General features: G+C 35.0%; 1 protein-coding gene across 5 annotated transcripts in view; it reads right to left on the bottom strand.

Moving 5' to 3' along the window:
- TAX1BP1 (Tax1 binding protein 1) overlaps nucleotides 1-20,674 on the bottom strand; it is a 58,794-nt gene that overhangs the window by 28,483 nt on the left and 9,637 nt on the right. For all 5 annotated transcript variants that reach the window (XM_054058245.1, XM_054058247.1, XM_054058246.1 and 2 more), the window contains exons 3-5: nucleotides 12,661-12,763; nucleotides 9,098-9,285; nucleotides 7,309-7,467 (exon numbers count right to left, since the gene is read on the bottom strand). In XM_054058245.1, the coding sequence (XP_053914220.1) occupies nucleotides 7,309-7,467; nucleotides 9,098-9,285; nucleotides 12,661-12,763 (450 nt within the window). The remainder of the gene's footprint in view (nucleotides 1-7,308; nucleotides 7,468-9,097; nucleotides 9,286-12,660; nucleotides 12,764-20,674) is intronic.

The following is a 20,674-nucleotide window of genomic DNA, read 5'->3' on the forward strand; positions in this document are numbered from 1 at the left end:
TGCTCTTAGACTATTTCACAGGTAAAAGTCAGCTATGTTTTAGAAGGATTCTTAAGGGGAAAAATATAATAAACATATCAATTACATGTACAACTTCTATTACAAAAACTAATTTCTGTAATTATTGTTTGCTTAATTTATCTGGCACATTTACAAATATTATACTTTTTCCCCACTTTCTTAAGAGAAAGAAAAGCACAGCAGGAGGATGAATCATTTTACTGAACCGATTTAAAAACACCCAACAATTTTAAGGTTATTTTAACTCTGGATTATATTTTTAATTCAGTTACAAATCCAGCTCCTCCTTATCCTCCCTTACCCAGAGCTGCAACAGCCTTATGGATGAAAGAGGGAAACAAACAACACCACAAAGATCAGAATAAGCAGAAATCACTTAAGTAGATTCACTGCTGCAAAAAAAAAGAGCTACCAAAATGAAAATTTCTGTAACTACTAGAAGTTTCACTAGTGAAATGAAACAATGACAATTTAATGTGTTGTCAAGTGATTTTATCTTTCCCAGAATCAAAATTCCACTTTGAAAATTCTAATGTACCTTCAGACAGGGAACAAGAGGATGGGGGCACCAAATTCTTTACCAAAATCTATTCTAAAATCGCAAAAGATTTAAGATTGATTATTTTAAAATTAATTTCATTGTAATCACATGAAACACTGTCCTCCTCCCGCAAAGAGCTGCCAGTACACATAATGTGGTTTGTTTACAATGCCTAACAAACAGCTGCTGAAAGAAGAGTTCTAAATTACAGATCAGTCACTTTTGGTTTGTGTAACCTAACTGTAAATACACTGATTGAAACCTCATAAAGGATATGCAAAGATCATGCCCGTGCTGTTCCCTGAAACACGTTTATAATCTATTTATTAAACTTCTCCTACAAAAAGACTAATAATCTTTCATTTGAGAATGGAAGAGCCATAAAGCTTCTAGATTCTCATTTTTATAACAGAAAACTATGTCAAAAATCTGTACATTCAAGAACAACACACTTTCCCTACTTATTTCTAATGGATCTTGCAACATCAGTAAAACATTTCAGAGTACAGTTGAGTCAATGGAAGCAAAGCAAAATCCCTTCCTGTGAAGCAACACACGAGGCACTTCAAACATACTTAAGGCAGAGAGATATCCAACAGGCAGAATAATATACCTGAAAAATACAACCTGAGACTATTTCCAGCTGTGACACCTTGCAGTATGCAACAGGCAGCATGGGTTTTTTATGCTTCACCTTCACTTTTTACCACAAGTAAAACTTCCTCTCCGCTTTTTAAAAGCTATTCCATTCCTATAACATTTACCTTCAATTAACGGCTAGTATCTACATTCTTTATTTTACTTTTTAGAGAATGCACACACTGTAATGAAGAAGAATGAAAGGTAAAAAAAGCTATGCAGCTCTGAAACCAAAAAAAGCCAATTCACCAAATACATACATACCAATTCATACAAATAAAATTTATTTAAAAAAAATAAGCTGAAGCACTTTCCACATTTCAGCTGGATTGATTCATCTGGACATAGTTTAACGTCAGGGGAACCATTACACTTCATACTCTGTAGAGAATGGAGATCTAGATAAATCATCTGCAGGAGCCTTTTGTTTATCCTATTGACATCATAGCAGCTCCAACAGAATCATGTAAAACACATGGCTGACATCACAATCTTTTTAAAGGACCTCTGGGACAAATGATGAACGCAACATAGTACCACCGCAGCCACTGCAAAATCTGAGTGTGCTTAATATGCAGAGCCTGCATGAACTCAACGAACTCAACTCCAGATAAACTCAATAATATTAAGCTTCTACCTTTGTGACTATGATAGGCAACAGAAATACTGCTCTAAGAACACTTGAAGTCTCTCTATTCCAAAAACCTAAGATACCATAAAGGCACTGAAAAAACACGTGATTCACTTACCTTTATGCATGCAGTCTGAACTGAGGTGGCACTTGTACTCCTGCCTTATCACACTGCAAAACAGTATTCTGTCATATCTAACCAGACAAACTCTCCTTATAAAATGGCATGAAAAGCCAATTTAAGTGAATCCTTGATATTTGAATAAAACTCTCCCAGGAATAAAGCTACTGTGAGGGCAGAAGCTGTCAGTAGAATGTGGATTTAAATGGATGTGCTATTAAAACTTCCCATCAGATAGATGAATTAGACCAATTCTTAAAAGTTAAATAGTGAACTAAGCTTTCAAAGAGCACAAAAGAAGAAGTTTTTCAAGTCAGTAAATTAACTTCTGCCTCAATTTATGCCAATGTCATAAACAGAAACACTATTCAAATGTTCACAGCATCAAAGAATGAGCAAGTAATCTGTAAATCTGTTGCTTCTGACTCAAACATTTACGCAAACCACTGCAACAGGAGTAATACTTGTCACCACTGTAACACTAAAGTCAGCTCAGAAGTGCTCTCTTCCCACTAGGTGGAGACAAATGATTGCAAAAGTATCATTTGCAACCTCTGCTCTCTACAAAAGCTACAAAACCCGTGTTCACAAATTTGGATGGTTGCAGTGTCAGAATAGTCACAGACGTAAGACTGACACAATGACTACTGCATGGTTCTCTTGTTCAGCACTGTAATATTAAATCTTGAAACAGCAGGCATGTGCACTGCTGCCTGAGAGCCTACGCACAGTTTAAGTACACACAAAACCGGGAACAGAGAAACCAAAAAGCATGCATCCTTTTTACTTACAGTTACATATTTTTATATTCATTAAAAAATATAGCTTAAAAATATTTATATTATTATTTTCTAGATAAAGCCACTCAGGTTTTGATTCAATGTTCTTCAATTTTTCCACAAGTAAAATATACTGAAGCAAAAGCAACTTACTGTGACTTGAGTATGTAACCAGTAGACAATTGTCTCAGAAGGAAAACAAAGGAAAAGTTGAAATGCTAAACGTAACCTGAAACAGTTCCAGTGACCACACATTATGTGTCAATTTCGTAAGTAAAATAATCATAGTGAGTAATTACATCATTGTGTTGTATTAGTAGAGTTGCAAGCCATACATACAGCATGATTCTAAATAATAGTATGCAATCAGGGAATATCATCCAACTAAAAACAAAGTAACTCTGAAACACTAACACAAGGTTGTAAGATGAACATGTGACATTTCTGAAACATTTTTAATAATTCTGCACTTACTCTCAAATTGCCACAGAGTAGCAGCAGATTAAGAAAAACCTTCACTCTCTATAAGAGCTAATTTATTGTTATTAGGAGGGGTAAAAAAAGGCTAGGAATGGTTTACATGGTATGAAAAAAGCCTGTAACTGAAAATTCTGCCCTTTTCAGAAGACTAGAAGAGTGTGCTCGTTGGGGGCAGTAGAAGAAAGGGGAGCATGGGAAAGATTCACTTAACTTCTCCCTAAATTGATCTTGTCAGTGCAAGTATGTACCGTATTAAATGGCCACTGGAATTATAGAATCATAGAATCACCAGGTTGGAAAGGACCCACTGGATCATCGAGTCCAACCATTCCTAACATTCTCTAAACCATACCCCTAATCACTTCATCCACCCATTCCTTAAACACCTCCAGGGAAGGTGACTCGACCACCTCCCTGGGCAGCCTGTTCCAGTGCCCGATGACTCTTTCCGTGAAAACTTTTTTTCTCATGAGAGGAAAAGATCAACCTAAAAGAAATAAAGATTGGATTTGTCCCACATTCTACAATACTTTAAGCTTTGGCAGGGCAGGGTAATTAACACAACTTAATGTTAATAAATATGCACAGTGTGCACTAAAAACAGGGGGGCTTGGAGGGCACACTCCCTCCTAGCACAAACACTGACTAGCACAGAGCTGCAGGTCTTGCAAATACTCTATGGTGGTGCTGATGACAACCTGAGAAAACTATGCCTGCAGAACCACTGATGTGTTGGAAACAAATGAAAACACAGATTTTTTTTTTTTTTTTTTTACTCCAATGTTATAAAATACTAAAAAGAAAACGCACAAACCCAAGCCTTAAAAAAAAAAAAAGAAACCTTTAGAGATAAGTAGTGACTTACAGTGCCCTAACACCCATTACAAGCTGTTTCAACAACTCTAACACAACATTATCACTTTATGCTTTGTATGCATTTGTTTCTCCTATCTTTGGTAGGAAATGAGATGGCTATCTCGTAAGAAGGCAACAAATTACTATCTCCTGAACAGTAAGCGCACTGTTAGCAAAACCAGAATCTGCAGCTGCTTATAGCTGCTACAAAGAGAGCATCTCACCTGGTTTCAAAACTCAAGAGATGAGAATCTTTTCACCACTTAAAAACACACATAGAGCCCAATCTTCAAACTTTGTGGAGCACTGATTATATTACATGTGAAAAGATTTAGCAATTTATGTTCTTTAAAAAATTATCTACTTCTAGCTTGTTTCTTCCTTATATTTTCCCCAAAAAGTCTCTGAAGGACCACTTGAAGCATGCCAGCTAGGCAAAAAGCAGAGAGAGAGGACAATAGTTCCACTGCCCAGAATTCTGTAACAGTGAGTAGGAGGGGAAGAGAGATCAAGTAATGAGGAGTAGGAGGGAAACACTAACTGGGACATAGCTATGATACTGTCTGTCAACAACTATCCTGTCTATATCAAGACATGAGTGTTTCTATAGACTTTTCTCAATGATTCAAACTATCCCTGAGCTATCTGTGAAAACAAAGGACTGATAAAAAATCAACACCAAAAAGACAAAGTAGCCTAAACATACGAATGAACAGAAATAAAACAGGCGATTTAAGAAAACTGAGAGAACTGTGGTTTAACATAACATTTTCATATTATGAACTTGGAGCTTTTCCATCATTAATCTACCTTCTACTTGTTACTCTGTACTACGGTAAGATAAATCAGTATTTTCACCCCTAACTACATCACCCACATTCTGTTCAATTCACTTATAAAAGTATAGCTTAATAAGCTATTTGATCGAAAGACAAATACATGAACTCGGATATCCACATTATTTGTTCTAAAGAAACAGAGTAAGATTTTCAGAAAAGAGGGAGATTGATGAGTATGTTGTATAAAGGGGCCTAGGCCCCCTTATCACAATACAATTGGTAACAAACAACTAGTTGTTTCCAAAACATTAGAAGCATAAAGAGCTCTGCGCTCAATCGTAGCCAAATGCAAGTGTCTGTAGAAATGGATCCACCACCTTTGATCATGCAATTGCCAATTTTAAATATAGTACTTTGTACTATTATGCTTTTTTAGAGGGCTTTTGGACAAGCAGAAACATTCATGGAAGTACTTGCAAAAAGGAAAAAAATTAACATGTTAAGAGATTGCACATAAGTTAGATGTAGCTTAAATTTGTTTTGAACAGAAATAAAGATTTCTATCACTTATAGCTCCCTCTTAAACTACAAAGGTAATGAGATGTAGTGTTTACATATACTTTCTTATATGGGCTATTTTGTTTTTTCTCTTTTTCTTTCTTCTAATATGCTTTAAAGTATATTGAAATATCTTTAATAGAACTCCAAATAGTTAAACATTTACCCAAGTTCAACATTTTAAAAAATATAAACTAGTGTATATGTTAGTATATAAACAAATGAAAAATACTTCAACTCTGCAGATTTTTGCTTCTTTTAAACGAGAAAAACAGAGAATAGAACATAAAAGCCATAAAATAAGACAGTGAGAGAAAAAGGAGAGAAAAAATAACTGCATGAGTTAGAAAATATGTCAAATTCTATACTATTCTAGATCGCTGAAGCATCAGCCTCAGATTAGAGATGTGCTTATAGCTCAGCTAAGTAAGAGTGAGTTCTTCACACCGCATCAGCACTTCAACAAAACACAGGGCAGAAACAAACTTAAAAATAAAACATTCCTGAAATTAAATTTTAATTGCAAAGTTCTGATATCTTAAAGGCAAAAGCATTTTTTACTGTAAAATTCACAGCAAAGTGTGAGAAAGTTTCAAGACATTTTTGTTCCTATAGAGTCTGTCTCTTTGTTGGACGGCAGTCAAAATCCCATTTGACAAACTGTTCCAAAAAGGTATGGTTAAGCTAACATGGACTAGAACTGACAACTTACTTTCACACATTTTTTCAAATGAGAACCTCAAATGACAACGAAAGGCACCTATGTACCTCATTCAACTTTATCCACCCAAGCTTATGATTCTGCAAATCCATGAAATGCATACTTTCAAGTATTTAATTCTTGTCCCACTGTTTTAAACTAGTCCTCTCATGTACGTGAAATTAAAATAATTCTTTTAAAGGAAAAACTCTTTCCTAAACAAGATTTTATCCTTTCTTTTTTCCACACCCAACATTCAGGTCCATTTCACTTATGATCGTTCAAAAGCAAACCAACGTTTCAAACTCCCGCAACAAATTCCTTTCTATTAAAGGTGTATCATGCAGAACTGTTGACATACACATACTAGTACTTCAAAATAGGCTATTAACTGCTGTCCACAGCTAAATTATATAGGTTTCATTACTTCAAATTTGTCTATGTCACCACCTCCCTCCCACATGTTTTTAATCTTCTCCTAAAAGTTGGGTTTTTTTAAAAAAGCAGCAGCGTAAAAATAGATCAGGTCCAACTTTTTTGTGCTTTTCTTATAACATCAGATTACCTCCTTACCATATGTAGAATTATAAATTATGCTTGCTTTGGTTTAGGCTGAATTTATATTTTTCATTATCAATTACCACAGTAAATTAATTTCTAGGTTTGTGCTTCTTTTCTCTTAAAGTCTTCAGACCTTTGTGAAGCCTTTGGGAGAAGTGACTACTTTTCCCTCTTTGTGTGCCCTGGCAGTAGCATTCTCTACTAAGTCTTTTCTTTTAATACCAAAATTGTACCACTTCTACCATTCTACCAATTCTACCATTTTCAATACCCTGTGTTCTATGCAGTTATTCTTTAATGGGAGGTTTTTGAAAAGTCTTCCTCCATCTTAAGTTAGAGTCAAGAAACTTTAAACTATGAACCAGTTTTCACTATGAATTCCACAGTTAAATGTCAAACATCTGGCAACAGTTGTCATCGATTATCTTACCAAGCCTGGTACCAAAAGCCTTAAGTATTTTAACCATTTTACAACATAAAAGGGATAGTGGCAGGAGGTTAATAGGAACTGACCTATTCTAGTGTAAATGTCTATCTAACTGCCGAGGGGTTTTGAGAGCTGATTTTCACCCAGTTTAACTGGTTCTTGGAAAAGGAGGATTACAGACATTATGAGTCAGCTTTAATCAGTTACACAACTAACCTTTTGCTCTGTTTGCAGTTGGTCACATCTCTGTTTTTCATGGTTAAGTTCTTTTTCCAGTCTTTCAACTTGATCTCTGAGCTGTGTCGTTTCCTTTTCCAGAACAGAAGTTACCTTTAACAGCTCTTCTTTTTCTTTTACTATTTTTTCAATTTTAAACTGTAAAAACAAAAACATTTTCTGGTAATTTTTCTCCTCTTCATCCTTATCAAATAACTAGATAATAAATTACCCCAGTGTTTGAGCAGCAGCACAAAATGTGTGTCCTCTGGCTAGGTTATTTTACAGTTTTCCCCTTATTCCCAGATTTCTGAAGTTTCATTGCTTTAACTGAATAGCACTACATTACCATTAGACAGCACACTTTGTAGTGTCTTGATTTATACTCAGGTTTTCCCTCCTTCTGTGAACTGCCTTTACTGTTCCCAAGTGACAGCAAATATAGAGGAGCTAATTATGATGACGACAGGTCAGTGAAAAAGCAGCTGCTGAGTGCAGAGACACATACACTCTCTCTAAAGCGTTTGAGGAGTTTCACAAAAAAATCCACATATACACAGAGCCAAAAAATTAAGGACCAGCACATAAATTGCAGCCTTTCAATACTTAAAGGGGGCTCATAAGATAAGGACAAACTTTTTAGCAGGGCCTGTTGCGACAAAACAAGGGGTAATGGTTTTAAACTAAAAGAGGGTACGTGTAGACTAGATATTAGGAAGAAATTTTTTACCACAAGGGTGGCGAAACACTGGTACAGGTTGCCTACAGAGGCTGTAGATATCCCACCCCTGAAAACATTCAAGGTCAGGATGGACGGGGTTCGGGGTTCTGAGCAACCTGATCTGCTTGAAGATTTCTCTGCGCATTGGGAGTTGGACTACACTTTTACAGGTCCCTTCCAATCCAAACCATTCTGTGATTCTATGAACCAAGATAATCAAAAAGGTTTGAAAAAACATTTTCCTTTAATTTTAGTGCTGTGGGTACATATCTGAAAGGCAAAAATATCCCAGATGTACCTCTGTACTAAGTCTTTTATCCTTTAATTTTGAAAGCTGTAAATTGAATACATGCCCATAGGTACTTATGCACAAGAGACAAAAGGATAAAACATCAGACAGCAAGGTAAAGAAACTGTACTGAGCAATTTTTCCAATAACCAACTCATAAAATCAAGTTGGTTTGGGTTGTTTTTTTTTGTTTGGGTGTTTTCTATGTTTAAGTCAACGTACAAAACATCAAAAATCAAATGGAAACATCTTGACTCTATGTAAAATGAAAGTGTAACCACATCCATCTAACAAAGAACATTACACACAGAATACTGCTTTAAATAAACTAAGGTATACTTAGGTACTGCAATTATTCAGCTTAGTTTCTAGGGCTCTTCACTTGTGCAGAAATAAAAGTATACCAATTCCTTCATTTTTTTCCTTACAATGACCTCCATTTCACACAAAGGGTATCTTCCCCCATCCAGTTAGTTGGAGAGTACAGATGTGAGAGATGGGAAACTATCTACTTTTTTATGGTTTCCCACTCTATGCTTAGTGCTATACCATACCTGTAAGCAGTTTAAAATCTTCAATCGCTTAACCTGCAAATAATCCAAATTCCCATCAAATACTGAAGAAGAAGCCAAAAATACATAGATTACACATATATACATAAGTTTTTTTTCTCCTGGTTTGTTCTTCAATACTATATCCTGTAAGTGTATGCATAGATGTATATAGAAGAAAAGAAAAAAAAAAAAGAAAGCAACATTTTTAGAATTGTTGAATCAAACCTCAAGAAGTCCGGCTTTTGTGGTCACCACTAACATATCAGAATTTCCTTCATCTTCCATAGTGAGCAATTCTTCAACAGGGGAAGAGGTACGAAACTGGAAAGGTGTGCTTGCTCCACGGATTTCTCCTTTATGAGTCACATAACAGAACTGGTAAAATTCTCCATCATCATTTGGTAGATAATATCCTATCAAAATAAATTCATATTTGAAGAAACATTCTAAAAAATACGATTCTCTATCTGGAAACAGATTATCAGATCATGTTTTACTTATGAATCTCGTAATCATTACCTCAGTAAAGCACAGATAAATCATCAAAACAACAGAAAGGAAAAATCATCCTATTTAGTAATCTTATCTCCCAACAATTTCTCCTAGCTTTTAAGACAAATGCCAAAACACTTGAGTAATAGGTGATATACACAGACATTACCCAACGTATATTAGCTAACAGCTGCTGTTTATATATTTATGAAACAGATAGAATTATTAGCAATGAGATGCCCTGAAGCTGGACCACATTGTTACCTAACTGTTGTACAATCACACAACAAAGAGTAAGCGACTTTTTTAGTCTTAGAATACTTATAAAACCGAAGACGACAGACCAAGACAAAGTATCATGCAATGACAAGACATCTGCAACTTTACCAGATAAAATTATTTGCTTTTTTTATGTGTAATAACCACAATTGACTTCGCCTATTTTAAAATGCCAAAGCACAGGAATGCTCTGAATGGATGACACAATGAGAACAAGATGCAAGCATCGATAGGGACAGGGAGTTTAAAAAAGAAAACAGGGAGCTTATTTTTCAAAATCTAAAAAAAAAAATAAAAATCCTTCTAGACTTTGCAAGATAAGAATAAATCATCTTTACTGTAGGTAAGTAATACTGCATTCTGCTACCAAATTATTTCAGAAGAATTTCTATGTGACTATTCGTCTAAACTCCTGCCCAATAAAGCTTCAACATCAAGCCTCTTGCATCACACGAATTTGTACAGTAATATTTGTGTATGGTAAACAATCGTTTCCAGAACTAATGAGATTTTTACCTTTTTTAGGTAAATGCAAGAAAACACACCTTACTCTGTTTAATTGTAAGAAAACCAACTGGTTTTGTTCAAAACAATTATCAGATACCCTAGTCAGCCTGAGAATGGTATTAGCATAATAAATCCTCACCTAATGTTCAACCCAGCAGGTGATGACACCAATTTCTGTTCATGCTTCACTGCAATTCAATCTGGTCCTTTTCTAACTTTATTATTAAGTTCCATACACCAACTTTTATTCCAGATTCCTGGAACACTTTTCAAAGTACTCTTAGCCAGTTTTCCTACAAGTGGTGAAACATTACACATGCTACATGGACAGCAATTGTATCGTACACTTTATGTTTCCATTAGTCTTACACTTTCTTAACTGTAGCTCAGGGAATAGCATCAGAACTTCAAATTCTCAGGATTCTGTGCTTTTAGACCTGACCACACTTTCCTATATAGCACTGCAGTTCAGTTTACCTGGTTCAATGCTTAAACAAGGTGACACTATGGCAAAACACAGTCAGTTCAGACAAACTGATTTTAAAACTACTTAGTCTTTTTTTGTTTTATCTAACATCTAACATGCCCCGGAGAGAAGAGATTCCTGATTATTTTCTTCCAGCACACCTACCTGATCACTTAAAAAAATATTTAAAGCATGCTGCACATCATTTACTATTTTTCTCAGTTAATTAAGCTCCTGCAAACTGTACTGATCTCATCTCAGCAGCACTAAAATATCTTGCCAAACACAACTGGGAGACTGTCTGAATGGAGATTAAATCTGGCAGCACTATAAAAGTGGTGGACTGTCAGCTTGGAAAGTAACGGATGGGACAGAGTTACCTAGTCTCTTCATGTGTGGTAAAACTTCCAAGTACAAAAGGGCTGAAAATGGCATGTAGAATCCTATGTTTCTAGATCACTTTGAGTTTCAGTACAACCCAATTTAATTCATTCAGTGAATTTAGGTAACTAAAAAAAACTAATTAATTCCTTCCAGTTACTGCACAGCACGCACACATTTCACTGATTTCAAGGTTATAAAATGGTCAGATCATATGGATATAATCACCATTGAAAGTACCAGAAAAAATGAGTCAGAGAAAGAACAGTGAACTCATCGAAGGTATCACTATTTGCAACTTTCACAAGACAAGCCAACACAGTAATAATTTCAAGACTTCAATTACTATTTTTCTGTACTTTTAAGCAATAAACACACACACAAAGATTAAAGCCAAGCCTGGGAATTAAAAAAGAACGTAAGATGGTACAGTAAATTCTGTTAGTAAGCAGAGAAGCATGAAACAGTTTTAATGGAGGTGCTCTTTTCACATGCAACTTCAAATGCACAGAGATTTTTTTTAAATTCGTACTGCCCCATGGCAAGAAGTTCTGTGCAGTGGCTGTGTTATATAAGTATCACCTCTATCTCTGTTTTGAGCTTGCTATTTGATAGCTTACGTCAGTACTCCTACTTAAATATGATCAACAGATAATCCACTCATGCCATGGGTAGCTGATTTTAGAGACATTCGTCACTTCTCACTATTTCCCTTTCCAGGCTGAAACAAATGATAGAAGTAAGTTCCAAAAGTCACCCAGCCCAACCTCAAGAGACTCTTGTCAGCACCAGTCTGAGACTACTGTGGCCGTGTCTAATCAAGTGTGTGAAATTCATAACCTTCCATACCAGGGATATCTGTTCAATTCAAGCGCTGCACGACTCCTTCTTGGTAAAAAAGTTCTTCCTAACTTCCCAGGCCATTTTCTCATTAAATATAAAAAGGGACGAGTGTGGCTCTGTTATCCTTACAACTCCACACCTTTACAAAGAAGCGATTTCTGAATTTTGTTCTTCCTTGTTGCACTTTGGTAATTTGCACTACTAGATCTTTTTTGAGATTGTGAAGGGGAGAGGGAGGCTCTGACCTCCACAGTGTTGAGTTATACTATGGATTTGTACAGCGGTGTAACTTTTTCTGGTTTGTTCTTTAGTTTCTTTAAAACTTCAGTCATATGCTTAATTCCTTAGTGTCAAAAGGTCTTCTGCTACTCTGCACAACTATGAACTTTCACCAATGTCATCTACATTATTTTTCTTTCACAAGAATCACTTTAAATTGGGAATGATGTTTAAGTCCAGAGACTAAAGACAATGTAAAGACACAAGGCATTAAGAGATGCCAAGATTAAAAAACCTGCTGATGATTAAACAAAGTAATTTTCTGTCTTTGAACAGTTTCCAGCAGAGTTTCCCTTTCTATCAGCCATGATTATTGACAATTACTATGTAAAACCATATTAAGTCACATACTTTCTCATACAATCTCCTTGACACCTAAAATAAGACTGAACTTCACACAGTGAAGTACGGAAAACTTTCCTTCAATTTATGTTTGCAAAAGTCTAGAACTATTATACGAGCCTCAACACTGTAATAAATAGGTAAGTATTTAAAAAACTTTGTAGGCTGAAATATAGAGGTAGATATGCTTTATATTCACCCTGAAAAGTCAGCACGCAGTTAACTGTTGATCCTTCCACGTAATTTTCTGGCATAGGTGACCAAAGAAATGTGTAATAATCTCTTGCAGTACTCCAACCAACCTACAACAAAATAAACCACAACAAAAAAAGAATGAAAATGTTAAGCAGAAGAATTTGTTACTCGCAGTTAAGATATCGTGGTCTAGCCTTTACAACACACTATAATATGCATATTTCTGCTTCAATATGTAATAAAAAGATACTTAACAATGTTTACAAATCAGGAATATTTTAACAGGCATGTCAAAGATTTAGCATGAATTTTATTAAGCTTGTTACCTAAGGCAATAAATGGGTCTGAGGCAATAAAAGGGTCTATATAAATTAAAAGACCAAACAATTTTCACTACATATTAAACTACTATTTGGTACATTTTTTTCCTATAAAGATACATATTAGTATATTAAAAATAGAAAAAGATTAATTCTGAAGTTTACAGTGAGATTTTTCTTCGTGTAAGTTCTGCCAAGGCTGACTATTTTCTACTCACAACCCAACAGCTTCAACAGACAACAAAAGGAGAAAAGAGAAAATACCGTGCTCTTCTACTGAAAAGGCCGAATTTGACAGGGCTTAAATCTAGTGCTTTTTTGACAACTTCTGCAATACTGAAGATCAGCATTTCACTGGAATGCTATTTCTTACATACATACATACAATGTCTGCAAAGAAAAAAAAAACTGCACAAAAACGTAACTCAACTAAGGTGGTGTGATCTTCCCACTAACTTCAATAAACACTTGCTCTCAGACTTTTTATAAGTCCAGTTCTGTACACCAAGAAATGCCATCCTCTGAAGAAATATATTCCAACAAGCTTGATATACAGGCATCTAAACTCAAAACCCAAAGCAACTACTGTAAAGCAATGGATATTAATAATAGTGTAACAGTAAAGGACAAGAACAAATATATCTGTTTTACTCCACTAACTTAAAAACAAATACCAAAACCAACGTCAAAAGCAAAGTGCAGTATGATTTATGAGTAATTGAGTATCCTGTCTTAGAAGACATAAAAGGAAAGGGGACCAATTGTCTACCAATTTCTAACAGGTACGATACCATTACAAGAAGAAGGAGGGAAAAAAAAAACACAAAAAAACCCACAAAGAAACCTTAAAACCAAAAAAAAGATGGTTACCAACCATGATGTCTATTACTTCAATAGGTAAGACTTCTAAACTTTTTCGTACCAAATCCTCCTTTATAAAGGCTACATTGCAAAAGTTATCTTCAAAGCATTAAGAATTGGAGGGTTTTAAGGAGTTGTCAGGTTTAAAAAAAAAAAAAAGAAAAGAAAGAAGAAAACATGTTTAAACAGGCAATAAGAATAACAACAGCAGAACTGAAAGTAATTCAATAGTGATTAAGAATGTATACAGGTATAAATTTCATGTGCAAAAACTAGTAATTAGCATCAGAAAAGAAAAAAAACTCTGAGATTATTCTATAGCTGCCCATTATACTTCTTCAGTTGGTATTAAAGAAATGTTTTCTTGGGGAAAGAAAGACTGATCTGAGATGCTCAGACCTTTTTTATATTCTTAAAAAACAGGTATGAACATCAAGAAAGCGACACTAAAATTTTCATTTTGCTAACTACAGTCACTTCTTTAAGGCAATATTCATTAGAGAGGAGCAGTGCAGACTCTTGACGTATCCACTCCAATACAATCACCTACTAGATCGCAAGGCTATTCTTAACCAAAACTTTGAAGATTTCTGTGGCATCAATGAACTTTTAAAGTTGTCAATGAAATGAGATTTCCTACGGTTGTCATTCCCTCACTGTTAAATATCTCAGATATAACAAGGAAAGCTCCTACACTTAACTTGAAGGGGAGATGAAAGCAATTTTTTCTCAGTAAAAGTTCATGGAAAAATCATTTTGCAAATTTTCACATTAGCCATGTCTTCAAATCCAACTCAGATGTTAATACCCCATTTTGCTGAACCCACTTTTCCATCAGAAAACAGAAGCATATACTATTACTTGTTGCCCTAAAGAAAGCAGGTGGCTCTGTAAATGAAGTTCTTGAATGAAGAGTCTCCATCTTGTTCTTTTTCATTTCAGAAAGGGAACTGAATTATTATGTCCAGAACAAATACTGTATAGGACAGAAGTAATCTTTTCACCCTACTTTAGTTTCCATTTCCATTTAACACACACACTAATGGTGATGCTATTTTCCTGAGTAAATAACAACCTTCCTTTTGATAATTAACATTTATGTAATGTAGAGAGAAGGAGAAAAACCCAGTGAATATAAAAACAAAAATGGCCCATGTAGGAGATCAACTCCACACAAGGATTTTTCAAGGTCATCTAAAACTTTAGTCATACTGACACAAACAAAAATAATAATTATGTACAGAAGAAATAAGAAAAAAAAGAAATAACTCCTGGCCTGTTTCTCAGCACATGCCATATTTTCAAGTGTGACTCTAATCTGTGAGTTACTGGTAAAGAAAGAACAGAGACACACCAAGAGCTAGTGGCTATACCCTAGAAAGTTTACCCCATACTGTTTTCTCCAGAAATTTCCTGTATTTCCTTTCACCCATCATCTGCCTTCCCTATCGAAGCTCCCCATCTTACACCCATACGATCCTGAGAATCCACTCATTCCTTAATGGGGCACACACAAGTTCTCAGCCGGTGTGGATTACTTCACTGCACATGATCTCAGAAGATGAGAGTCTTCCCTGCTATAGACTGCACGCATCAAAGAATGGCAAAGCAGAGAAGGAAATATGAACAAATCTCATCTTCCTCGCAGCTCGATATATTTAAAAGGGGAGTTTGTGTTTTCTGCAGCAAAGCAAGTTAAGTTAACATTATTCAAAATCTTTACTGCTTAATAATGATTATCATTCATTTCCATAGCATTATTTCTTGAATGAAACAAGCAAAACCAAAGTAATGATACTCTGAGAAGAAAATAAAGACAAAATAAAGTAATTCAATTAAAAAAAAAAAAAGAAAAATCAACAGGTTTTAACGAGACCTTTATTTTAGCACTTTATACGTTTTGGCAATATTATCTTTAACAAGTCTAGTATGACCAATACAGTGGCTCAGAAATACAAAATACTCTTGCACAGTCATAACCTTCTCTATGGCAACAGATTCTGCTACCACAGATATAAGATTACAAACACACATTGTAAGGCTCAGCAATGACCTAAAAGTGGCCTGTGACACAGGTATTTCTTTCACCACTGAAGGGAAATCAATAGTTGCCTAAAAATAGGGTTAAAGCTATTTAAAGAAATTTTAAGATTGCTTAAAGGAAAGGAAATGAAAACTGAGATAAACGAAAACTCGTGGCAAAAGCTACAGAGGAAATAAGAAAGTGAAAACGATGACAAGGAGGATGGGAATACTTGTCAATAGCCCCGGGGGGGGGGGGGGGGGGGGGGGGGGTAGGGAGAAAGAAAAAACTAAAAAACACACCACTGTAGCTCTGAAAGCAAAATGAACAGTAACAGCAGTATCAGCTTTGAAAAAAATATTTCTGTTTTAATGAAAGGAATCGGAAAAGCTAGACTGCTTTTCTGACTGCTGCTCAAAGCAACAAAACTTACCACAATTAATAGAGACTATCTTTGAGGTTAGTCTATGGAGGGGCCGAAGAGTCCAGATCACTCACAAGAACCAGTTTGTTGTAGAGACCTCACTTGGACTACACTGACAGGATAAAAATTGCTGTTGAAGGCAAATGCCCATGTTAGGTGGTTTTGTTGTGGTTTATTATTTGGTAGTATTAAATACAGTTAGCATGTAATAACTAATATAAATCAGTAGTGTACACTACTAGTAGCATTGTTATAATCAAAAAGACCATTACAGCTACTGGCCCATACAATTTTGCTTGCGACATACTGAAAAAGAGCAAGTTGAAGCATTTATTCATGATTCAACTAGTCAGTGTTGTTAAGTACAGTTAGCATGAAATAAATAGTATCAATCAATAGTGTAAACTGGAGAAAAACTGACAGATAATTCAAGAAAAAATGTGTTCACTTATTGTAACAGTTTTAAAAAACTGCATACTGCAGTTACTTAAAAGTCACTATTTGTGAAAGCTCACTATCAGTGAGCACACATATTCATGGAAACATTACAGAAAACCCACAAATGCCTCTAACAGAGAACTGCAAATTTCATTTCTGTATTTGAACCTCAGTAATAACAAAAAAAGAACAATTCTTTTTTCTGCGAGAAATTCTATCCATCATTAAAATCATTTAAAATCAAGTCTTCAATTACATCATTTCAGTTTTTTGTTTCCTTCATTTACTGACCAAGTTCTAAAAATTTATGATCTAACTACTCAAGCTGCAAGCATATTTGTTTACATTAACAATTAGAACTCAAAAGCTTTTAAAAGAACTGGAAATGAGAGGAAAGATGTGGAAATCCACACTTAATTCCTGGTTAGGCCTCCTGTGAAGTTACAGTCCTATTTTGCTATGAAGTAAACATTCTGATGTCCTAAAATGTGAAACCAAAGTTTTAAAAAATAGAAACAACAAAACCACTTTTATTAGAATGCTAACTAAAATGGCATAGAAGGGACCCAGATACAACTACTTCCATATGTTTTTTCCTTTTTAATTGATGCTGTTCACTGGAAAAGCATGACTAAAAAAAAAAGAAAAAGCAGTAGAAAAATTAGAGTAAGACTTTCAAAACAAAAGCAATCCAAGTAAAACAGTACATGGATCAAAACAACTACAGACTTTGTTGATGTACAAAAACTCAGCTAGAATTCCTTTAATGAAAATAACTCCAATATCGATTAAAAAAAAAAAATCAACCACACAGAATAAAAAGTATTGTCAACTACTGTACAAAACCACGTTCAAATCAAAGTCCTAAAGCTGAAACAAATGCACACTAGTACTTTCTTACCACCAGAAATCTTAAAGAAATGAGACATTTCAATGGGACACACAAACATTTCAAGTTACACAAGAACTCCAGCACAAAATCCTCTGAAGTTCAGAGAAGGAAAAAGAATAATCTATCAAACCACACAAAAGACTTCTTGTGAACTCTGAACCCAAGTTCACTACTGGATGCGTTGACTGGTTATGCTGATAGTATTACTTTAAGGAATTCGTTGAAATCTCTGAGCACATTTTACTTAAGACTTAAAAACTCACAAAATATTAATGTCTATTTCTCAGATAAAAGAGCAAATTAGACCTACACGATACAACTTCCCTAAGCCAACAGAGAAAAAAAAATCCATGTTGTAACCAGAACTAGAAATGTCTCTTCTGTTACCCTGGTATATAACTCATTCTCCTCTTTTCTCTATTTGTCTACTTCAATTCTCACAAACTCTACTCAGAAATCCATTCTGTAATTGGAAAGTCGTGCATAAATTCCAACACTCTTGCTTTCCAGAGGTTAACCAACAGATTAATAATTCAGAAATCAAATCCTACGTTCTCCTCCTCAACCCATTTTCAAACCAAAACCACAAGGCTAAACATCATGTTTTTAGGAGACGTGTCATATCAGGGTTACGTCATTATGCACAAACAATGTGTTACTCAAATTATCCTCAGTTTCTTTTAATTCCCTCTCCATAAAATGGAAAGCTTTAATAGGCCATTACAGAGTAATCCTTTCACTATATTCCTATTACCTACTTTGGAGTAAAAAGGCTTATTTCAATTTAGGACATCATAAAATACTTTTTAGTTCTATAAACCAAGTCCATAGCTGCAGTGGAAATGTTTAAGTCTGGTAAAAAGACAAATATGTCTAACAGCAAGTACTTCACAATTTGGCTGGGCAAATGGAGACAAGTCAACTGTCCACAATATTCATACCAGACAGGTTTTCTTTCTGTTAGTAAGGCATGTAGTCGTCATGAAACTTATACCTTCTTCTATGCTGCCCCAGACATACAAGCCCCTTTGTTACCAAAAGGCCACACAGAGCAAATTAGCTTACCCATATTTATGTTTCACCCACAGTAAATATCCACAAAATAGCTAGAAGAAAATTAGCTGACTAGAAAAACAAAACCGAAGAAACATAATTTGTGTTCCTGTCTGCACACCAATAATGAGTTATCATTACTGAAAAAAAATAACCATTTTATTTTGCTGTATCTCTTTTAACTTTCATCTGATACACCTTACAAGGAATCTAAGCTTTTTTAAGAAGAAAGCTATACCTACCACTGCACATTGTTTACAGTTTAAAAATTATTTCAAACTTCATTTTTAATTCCTTGAGTTTCAGACTAAAGTGGGAAATAAACTTCTCTGTTTTACTATTCCACTCATTTTTTTTCCATTTATAATGTCTTGGTAAGTCAACTCAACCTTGAGAGAGCAGTTTAAAAAAAGTCAGTGTAAGGGAAGCTCACTTGGCATTTTCTTCCCTGACCTTAGAAAGCTGTTACGCAACCAGGACAGCAGCATCTGTTCCACTGCGCTAAGGGTCTTACCTCTCTATACAACGCATGTACTAACATCAGCAGAGCAAATAAGTAAAGCCAAGAAACATTGGTTTAGCTGAACCAACTCCGGCATAACGAATACGCCTTTACTGTAAATACTAGATTTAAAGAAAAAAAAAAAAAACACCACTGCACACACACCAAACCCACAAAACAAACTCTTCAAAGTAAAAATTATGCCCTTTTTGCAATTTAGAAGGTAAATTACATAGTTTAGAAAGTAATTTCGCAAAGTAACCCAAGTACTGCAAGAAGGCAATAAACCACCTCTGAAAGAAGCAAAATTACAGCCAGTAGATAAGGTTTTGGACATACATTATACAGTATAATTATTACTGACAACAGTAAGTCAGCAACCTTTACATATTTCACATGGTAAAAAACAGTTATTTGGACCCAAAACACAGAAAACACAAGTATCTAAGCAAAATGCCCAATATCCTAGGGCAGCAGCCCTAACACTGAAACATCTTGGGACAGATGATGGCTGCAAGTTACTCCAGACTATACAAAAGGCTGTAACCTCAACAAGTTCTCTCATGCCCAAACCTGAAGAAGTTCATCTCTGCTGAATGTTACAAACACGTACAGGCAATCTTCAAACTTGGGCTATTGAGAACATATGGTATTTGTTGCAGTATCAAGATACCATCAGGATCCTAACCTATTATAATCTCTTGTAGGTTGTATTTCTATCTTTTAGTTCAGAGAAATATACCAAAATGACATTGACAGAGTGCCTAGACCACAGGATCAACTTTCTCTCTTATTAGGTATAAATCAAAATAAATATAGAAACAATATGAACTCATAAAGAAAAACTGGTACATATGTAAATGACTGTCCAAGGAAAAGTTATGACAGATCAAAGGGGAACAAAGTTACTGTTTACTTTAAGAGACAAGCATGAAAATTTATTTTAAAAGGGTGGGCAGGGTTTAAGTGAAACATTCATTTACTACCACATTTCAAGAAAACTGTACATTAGCATAGTCTTTTACTTCCAAATTGTTACCAGCTACTGACCATGTTGTTATGTCAATTCTGTCTATGACCACACAAACCTACAAAGCAAGTATTTTTCAAAAATTAATGACACTTGGAAATAAACATCAAAATTTCTTGTCAAAGATAATATCGGGTAAACCCAGATTATCATCCTCTTCACATAGTACACATACAGTGAACAACACTGCGATGGACTTTTTTCTTAACAACAACAAATTATCTCGAGTTATTTAAGACAAAAAAAGGTAATTCGGAAACAAACAGAATCACTCAATTGGTGGACATAGCAATTCTCAAAATATTCTGTATTTCAATAACACTATTTCCAAGTATTTCAACAACAGAACATGCTGTCCACTACACATTCCTGTATCTATCATGCCCTGCTGTGAAATGACAATTCCATGCAGAAAAAAATTCTTTCAATATGCATGTGGTCAATAACACATCCAGCTGTTGCACTATATTTCATA

Source organism: Cuculus canorus, chromosome 2 (genome assembly GCF_017976375.1).
Source record: "Cuculus canorus isolate bCucCan1 chromosome 2, bCucCan1.pri, whole genome shotgun sequence".
NCBI classification, from domain to species: Eukaryota; Metazoa; Chordata; class Aves; order Cuculiformes; family Cuculidae; genus Cuculus; species Cuculus canorus.